Source organism: Dromiciops gliroides, chromosome 4, assembly GCF_019393635.1.
Source record: "Dromiciops gliroides isolate mDroGli1 chromosome 4, mDroGli1.pri, whole genome shotgun sequence".
In the NCBI taxonomy this organism is placed as follows: domain Eukaryota; kingdom Metazoa; phylum Chordata; class Mammalia; order Microbiotheria; family Microbiotheriidae; genus Dromiciops; species Dromiciops gliroides.
In genome coordinates this window covers 27,533,598-27,541,839 of record NC_057864.1, presented here as the reverse complement: position 1 = coordinate 27,541,839, position 8,242 = coordinate 27,533,598, and the positions used below count along the sequence as shown (strand labels likewise).

Below are 8,242 nucleotides of genomic sequence, written 5' to 3'. Positions count from 1 at the left end.
GTTGTAGACTGGACTGTGGACTAATTAATAATAAGCTGCATGTCTTGTAGATGGTGGTTATGCTAATTATTATACATTTAAGGTTGGCAAAACACTTGACACATTATCTCATTTGATCCTCGTGATAATCCTGGGAGGCAGGTCCTGTTACCCCCATTTTACAGATGAGGAAACAGGTTAAGGGACTAGCCCAGGGCCACACGACTAGCACATATCTGATCTGAACTCAGTTCTTCTAGCCTCCAGTGCATTCTCTAACCACTGCACCACCCAGCTACCATTGGAGACATTTCTTCCTCCCTTCTTCCTTCTCATAGAATCCTGGAATTAGAATGACCTAAGAGTGGTTCATCTAGTTCAACCACCCTCCCTCTGCCACATCCTGGATGAGTGGTCCTCCCAGCTATTGGACCTGTCAACCTTCTTACTCCCCAGCCCTACATACACAGCAACTCCCTGGCCTCACGTAGACAAGTCAGTGGCCTCAGGGTGGGGTCCAAGTGTCTGCTGATTGGGCTCCTGGGGCAGGGCTCTCCCCAATGGGCACCAGCCTAGGCCAGTTGAGTTTGTGGCTGCAGAGACTCTGTCTCTGGGTCCCATCTCTGACACTCCACCAAGCCCCTCCTTAGGTCTCAGTTTCCTGCTCTGTTAATGTGAAAGGGTTGGAGCAGATGCCCTTTGAGCCCAGGTCAGCCTTGGTCGTGGTGAGAAGCACCACCAGGCAATGCCTGGGTTTGGGACATTTTATGTTGACCGGCAAGTGTTTCCTCAGTCCCTGCTGTGAATGGAGCAGGAAGAGACCTTCCTGTTGTCCTAGAACTCCCAGTGCAGTGAGATACAAGACACCAGCACCCATCCCTACAGTGCACAACGTCGGATGTCAAGTGTTTCAACACAACGCAGCTCTGGTGTTTGCTAAGATCTGAAGGGGAAGGTCAGGACTAGGGAAGGTGCAGGAAGGCTTTCCTGGTGGAGGTGGTTTGGGGGTTTTTAAAGAGCAGGAATCTTACAGGTGACATCCTCAGGGGCCCTCATTTTACAGATCAGGAAACAAGCCCAGAGAAGTTAAGTAATGTGCCCGGCATCACACAGCTGGTGTCAGAGGGAAGGAACAAAAGGTATTGCAGGCATGGAATCCCATCCAACAGCCTGAGCCTCTAGAGGTGCAGACGGAAGAGACCAGTGAAGCCGATGGCAGGCCCCTCTCCCACCAAGGAATTAGAAAGAAGGCTGTCTTTTACTGAAATGACCATCGTATTATTTCTCAAATGGGTAAGTTTTTATTACTGAAATATATCTTCTCTTCTCAAACCATGAAAAATCACAAATGTGCTGAACAGGCCATGGAGAACCATGACTTTCCAAGGAAACAGACTGTTTGTCATTAAATAAACTGGGTGTCTTAGAACAAAGTCAAGAAGACTGCTGCCGCTTTCACAAATTGCTTTGGCTTTAAACAGTGCCAGGGATGGGATGGGATGGGATGGCACACGGGTCCTCGGCGGGCTCATGGATGGGGTTCCCAGAGTCCTGCCCATCCTGCCTGCCTTGGGTCTGGTGCCTTCCTCTGTGCTCAGGCCTCCACTCTGCTCCTGCCGTTGCAGAGGTAACAGGCGCCCTGGTCAAGGTTTCTAGCTGGGCCCTGCTCCCCAGGGGCTTGTCAAGGGGAAAGGCCACAGAGGGTCCTGGGAGCAGGCAGGCCCTTTGAGGAGCTGGGGGGGAGGTGGAATCCATCCCCCAGCCACAGGCACCCATGCTCAGCTCTAGAACATGGACACCGGAAACCTGAATAGTGTCTCCCTCTCCAGCCTCGAATGACAAGGGAGTGACATTTCTGACTAATTTGGATTCAAGGCAGAAGCCTGTGGGCTGGGCCTGAGTGACCCCCCATGACGTGGTCACTGTATTTCTAAGGAAAATGTAAACGTGAAACATTCTGTTAAACATCACAGTGGAGAGTGATGACCTGTTTGGGGGTGACTGCAGGCTCTGGCCCAGGAAGAGGAGGGGGAACCGCCTGGCCCAACTAACTCAATTCCAACGATACTTTGCCATCCATCACCCAAGGGTGAGAGGTAGGGGCCGACTGTCCTGAAATATTCTGTCTTCCTGCTTTCGGGCCAGGGTCAGCCCCGAGACCCACAGCTAGAGCACCTCAGCCACTTCGGAGGTGCCCCCATCCTCAGGGGCTGCCCTGGCCTGGAGCATGGCTGCTTGGATCCGGAAGTGTGTCCTGGACTCCATGGAGTAATTCTTGTAGTTTTGTCTAGGACCAAGCGGAGAATGAGAGCCAGGTCAAAGATGAGATCCCCTGGGCCTGAGGGCATTTGGGTTTGGGCGAGTCTCCCCTCCTCAAAGCTCCCTCATTGCCTTGGCTGCCCCTCTCCTGCTAGCAAAAGGATGTGTGCTCCTGCCCTCTCTTCTCTACTGTAACTTGGGCACTGTTTGAGGGCAGGGTGTGGGCAGGCATCTCCATAGTTGTCTCAGTGCCCTGCACGGGAACTACAGTCATCCTAGCTAACATTTACATAACTCCTGAAGATGGAGAAGTGCCCTTACATCTATGTTATCTCAGAAATGTTGGTGGAAAAGAAGAATCCAAGTGAAAGGAAACCAATTAGATAAAACCATCCCAGAAGCCCCCCACCCTATTTCCTGTTGGATAACCTCAGGAAATAGGTCATGAGAAAGGGTATGGGTCCCACTAGGGTCTGTATGTGACACAAAGATGAAAAACCTTTAAAAAAATAATCACAGAATCATAACTTTCAGCAGGAACAGGCCTCACAAGTCATGGAGGTGATTCATGGACCATTGCCCATATCCGCCCCCTTACCCAGAGGGGGCACCAAGGCTGTCACACTGAATACCACCACCCCCCTTAGCAGTGAGTCATTAGAGCAGATGGTGCCACCAGCAGGAATTCAGAAGGGATTGCTAAGGATGAGAAAGTCTTGGCATTGGGTGGCATCTTCCTCTTCTCTGCCCCTCAGATGCAAAGGCAGAAGATGGTGTCTGGGGAGGAGCTTAGGGGTTCTCTATGGTATAGAAAATGGGGGCTCTTGGTCATGGATGGAGTGAACCTTAGGAGGGGCTAGTAAACTTCCTATGTGCCTGGACTTGGGCAAATCTCATCCAAAAAAGGCCTTTGATATGAACTTGGAAGAGGCAGGGAGGGAGGAGAATCACCTACGCATCGAGTTAGACACCAGAGACAGTAGACAGATACAAGAGAAACCAAGCATGAAACAGCCAGTGATTCACTGGAGACACAACACAGGAAGTGGGTGAGGACTGAAAACCGTCCCCCGAGCCTCTGGCGATGTGGGGGAACAAGCCAATGAGCTCTAGCTTACCTGATGCCAAGAGGTGAGTCTGACCTCACAGTGTGGGGATGAGACCCACACCGAGAACATGGCTGGAGGGGGGTATTCAAAATCATTGAGAGAGGTAAAGGCGGGAGGGGGGGAAGAGCAGAGTGAAGCAGACGGAGGGAGGGGTGACGTGGACAAGGCCGTCCCAGGATGGCGGAGAGGTGAGGTCGACAGACTCCAGGTTTGGAACAAGGTGAAATGTCCCCATTTTCAGGAGGGAAGAGAACAGAGTCTTCAAACCAGGCCAAGGAGCTTGACTTCAGTTCCTGGCAAAATTCTAGACCAGAAGCTTAAAGGGACACTTGTGAACACCTAGAGAAGGAAGCAGTGACCAGGAGCCAGGCCGGCGCCACCAAACTGTTTAGCCGGATTTAAGGCGGGGGCAGAGGCAGGAAACTCCTGCTATTCTCATGGAGGGGATGAAGAGCTGAAGGTCCAACAGCTGTGGAGCTGGGTGCAGAATGACCCAAAGTTTGTCATTATTGGTTCAGTGACAACTGGGAAGAAGGTCAGGCCTGTAGTGGGGAGTGCCCCAAGGATCCTGCATTGAACATTTCATCAATGGTTCCGATAAAGACAGATGGCGTGTGCAACTGACACAAAGTTGAGAGGGATAGAATGTTGGCCAGATATGATCAAATGAAATCAAACGGGGATATGTGGGTTTGAAAGTGTTTTTTCATAATAGGGTGGGAGGGCTATGAATAGACCGCAATTCATCTGAAAACAATCAAGGGGAGAGGGTCTTAGTGGACCGCAAACCCAGCATGTGTGATGTGGCCCTGACGAGAGCCAATGTGATTTCAGGCTGCTCCAAGGGAGCCACAGCACCCATCAATGTCCCTTCTTGTCCTCTGCCCCAGTCTCTCTCACACACACACACACACACACACACTGGAATTCCGTGTGGAATTTTAGGAAGGAGACTGGGATGGGGAAGCACCTTGAGCCCATACTCTTTGTGAGTCAAATGAAAGAATTGGGACTGTCTGGCCAAGACTAGACCCAAATATCAGAAGGCGAAGCATGTTCTGGTGGCCCTGGAGGGTTGAACCAGGAGCAAGGGAGTCATGCAGGCCGGATGTCTGGAAAACCTTCCCAATGAGAGTGCGACCAGCTACCAAGAGAGCCCATGGCCACTTGGTCAAGTCTGAACTGGGCTACGTGCCTGCTGAGGCCGACGTCCCTCCCAGTAGAAACTCCAGGATTCTGAGACTGCTTGTAAGGCCCCAACCACGTCTGGTGTTCTAAGGGCCCTCCCAGCTCTGATGTCCCAGGACCCCAGGGCTGGCAGCTCCCTGATCAGGGCCTGCTTTCAGTAATGGATGAAAAGAAGGAAGTGGCTCTTTGTGGGGGCCAAGCTTCCTGGACCCCTGCCCCTCTGCCCTGTGTGGAGCAGCCTTGCTTTGGGCGGGGGGGGGGGGGGGGGGTTCTTACTTGGCCATTTCCAGGCACTTGAGAGCCTCTTCGGTCCTGCCCTGCTCCAGGCATAGCAGCGAGATCTCCAGCAGAGCGTTGGGGATCAGGTAATGGTCGTACTTAATCTTCTTCTCACTGTGAGACAGAGAGGAAGAGGAGGAGGAAGAGCGGTTAGGGGCCGGCCCCAAGGCCCCCACATCCCAGGAAATGGCTGAAGGTTCAGCTGGGGCTCACACCCCTCTGCCTTCCTTAAGACCCTCCCCTGGGACATGCCCCTCCCCTCACAGTCCTCTCCAGCTCAACTGGCTCACTGTCTTCTGGGTGCGCACTGCTCAGGGGGCTGAATTCCTACCCATCCTTTAACGCTTCCAGGAGGCCCACCCGACCCGTGGTGATCCTGGTAAGGAAGGATCTTGCCCTCGGGCCTCTCACGGGGCAGAACACACAGCCCTGGTCCCCAGAGGTCTCCCTGGGTGGTGTGGGAGCCCCAGGGGGTAGGGCCTGCCGGGCTCTGCACATCTGGTGACGTCTGCTCCCTCTGCCCCGTCCTGGTGGAGGAAGGTGGGCCCAGCCAGGTCAGAAATGTGTTGCACACCCTGCCCAGCAAATAGCCTGGATCATCTGACCTTCCTGTGGCCTCTCTATTGGGTCTCTCACCTGGGCCTAAGGGAGCTGCAGCAGGCAATGCTAACCCTGTTGTCCAGATGACACCCCTGAGCTTCGCAAGGCTAAAGGAGCCAGCATCAGGGGGTGGATTCAAATCCAGGTCTGCTTGTGGCATGCCTCAGGGCCATTGGTACTTGTTGTGCCCCAACCTGGAAGATCTCCTCCTCATCCTCACTCCCAACTCCCCAGCTCTGTAAAGTCCCAGCTGAAATCTAACTTTCTATAAGATCCCGTTTAACACGAGTGCCTCAGTTTCCCCCACCTGTAAAATGAGGAGGTTGGGCTGAGTAGGCCTCTGTGGTTACCCCAGCTCCTCTGATCTAATGGAGAGGAGGTAGAGCAGATCTCTTAGACAGATGGCTAAGGCTTGGACTCATCATGGGGAAACTGAGCCCAGAAAGGTCAGGGCTCAGAATCACACAGTGGCAGGATTTGAACCTAGGCCCTTGGTCTTTAAATCCAAGCTCTCTCTCTCTGCCTCAGGGTCCCCTCTACAGAGTGTCTGGAGTGGGCTGAGCTAATGCCAGGATCAAGGGGAGCCTGTGGGGCAGATCAGCCAGAGGCCTCGGCTGGGTATCAGACTACCAGGAAGTGGCTGGACTGCCTTCAACAAGTCTCACCCTGTCTGGACCTTCATGGGTACAGTGAGAAGGTAGCACTACACAGGATGATCTCTGAGGTCCTTTCCAGCTTGAAAATTCTCCTGAAATGAGGGAAGGGCCCTGCTTCCCCCCAGGCCTGTCAGGCTTCCAGGGCAGAGAGCCCTCAGGAGCCAGACCCCTGAACCACAAGGATGAGAAGAGTAATGTCCACCCAAGTCCAGTCATCATGGCTCCCACAGGCCTACCTGGTGCTTTAAGACTTGGTGGAGCAGGCAGGATAGAGCACCCCCCTCCCCATCTTACAGAACTTTTACAAAAGTGGAAACTGAGGCTGGGGGACTTGCCCTTGTCACATAACTAATAGCTGCAGAGCCTGAACTCAGTGGCCCTGGAGGGACAGAAGCCAGGCTTGGCCCCAGGCCAAGACAGCGTGACCATGGGAGGGAGGCCGAGGGCCGAGAGCCTGAGTCAGCTGGAGGCCTCCCCACGCTGTCTGTGCCCAGGAATGTGGCCTGGATGCCTGGACTTCCTCTGCAGGGCCTGGGCGGCCTGGGGCGGAGAGATGCTCCTGATGCTGCTGGGAGGGAGGTTCAGACATCACCCTGGAGCAGGGAGGGACCCCAGGACCCCAGACTTAGAACAGAAAGAGACCTCTGAGGCCTCACTCTGCAGAGGAAGAAACTGAGGCTCCGAGAGGGGAGGGGACTTGAGCAGAACCAAAAAGTACATGAGGCTGTGTGTATGAATGTGTGTGTGTGGTGTGAGGGTAGACATGGGCTGAAAGACGCTCTGCTCCAGCAGTGATCAGCCTGGTTCTGCTTGTCCCAGAGACAGAACCAGGAATGGTGGTTCACTGTTGTCCTTCAGTCATTTTTCAGTCGTGTCTGACCCTTCTCCAGCCCATTTGACAGACGAGGAAACATGAGGCAAACAGGGTGCAGTGACTTGCCCAGGGTCCCACAGCTAGTCAGTGTCTGAGGTCACCTCAGAAAGGTGAGCCTTCCTGACTCCAGGGCAGGCCTTCGGTGCACAACCAGCTCCACCTAGTGGCCGTAGGAATAAAGGTGGCAGAGAAGCAAACGTCCCCCAATGGCTTACCTACCAGGGAGCCTGGGAACGTTGCCTCCGGCCCAGGGCCCCATCGTCCCCCCTCGGGCTAGGAGGAGGCAGATAACCCTAGAGCCCCTCGCACTCACCCCACAGCCAGATCTATGGCCAGGCTCTGTGGTGTCCAGCTTGATGACATCACTTGCATACATGTACATGTGCATGCACACTCATGTACCCACATGTGGACATGCACACACATGCACACACGCGTGCACACCTGCCTTCTTCCCCACTCACAGCCAGGCCTGGCTCAGGGCCTCATCGCCTCCCACCTCCACAGGGGTCCCTGCCTCATGTGTCCCCTCTCTCTCATCACCAGCACACGTGGCCAGATAGCACCTCTCTGACCGTGTCACCCCTCTAGAGGCTCATGGGGCTCCCTATTGCTTCGGGGTCTTGTGACTCCCTCACTACCCCGCTGCCTCTCAAGAAGGGGGCAGAGCTGGGGGCAGGGGGCCCCCGACAAGGCCAGGGAGCTACCAGATGGCAGAGCCCCTTACCTGGCATGGATAAACCGGAAGTTCTCCTCGGCCTCCGTGACCTGGCCCAGGTGCTTCAGACATAGGCCCTGGAGCAGCTTCACCACGCATAGGTCATCCACCGAGAACTCGTTTGCTGAAAGCAGAGGCCCCCTCAGTGTCCCTGCCACAGCCAGCACTTACCACAGGGCCTGGCACACAGGCGGCAATTAATACATACTGACTGACTGGGACCCCACCTCTCAGCACCAAATTCAAACAGAAACGGGGGCCCTAAACCTTACATGAGGATGGGGGGGGGGGCATCTAAGTGACTTTCATTTTAAGATGCAATTTTACCTGTTTTATATGTGTTTTAATTTTTAATGTTTAATTTTTTTGTTAAATGTTTCCCAGGTACATGTGAATGTGATGCAGGCAGCATAGGGAGTCCTGTGGAAAGATGTTTGATACCTCAGAACAAGATAAGCATTTCTCAGCCTAATGTGGCTGCAGAGCTCTCCTAGCTGTGCATACAGTAGGGGGCACTTAATAAATGCACTGCAGAACAGCATCTGTCTGTAAGTGCCGAGGGCAGAGACTGCTTCCTTTG

At 53.9% G+C, this 8,242-nt stretch overlaps 1 protein-coding gene across 1 annotated transcript in view; it reads right to left on the bottom strand.

Annotated features, from left to right (window-relative positions):
• Positions 1-1,316: 1,316 nt before the first annotated feature.
• The window catches only part of TTC39A (tetratricopeptide repeat domain 39A), a 58,849-nt gene continuing 51,923 nt past the window's right edge, over positions 1,317-8,242 (bottom strand). The window contains 3 exon segments of the mRNA XM_044003073.1: positions 1,317-2,266; positions 4,812-4,928; positions 7,672-7,786. Coding sequence (XP_043859008.1) covers positions 2,146-2,266; positions 4,812-4,928; positions 7,672-7,786 — 353 coding nt within the window. The 3' untranslated portion in view covers positions 1,317-2,145.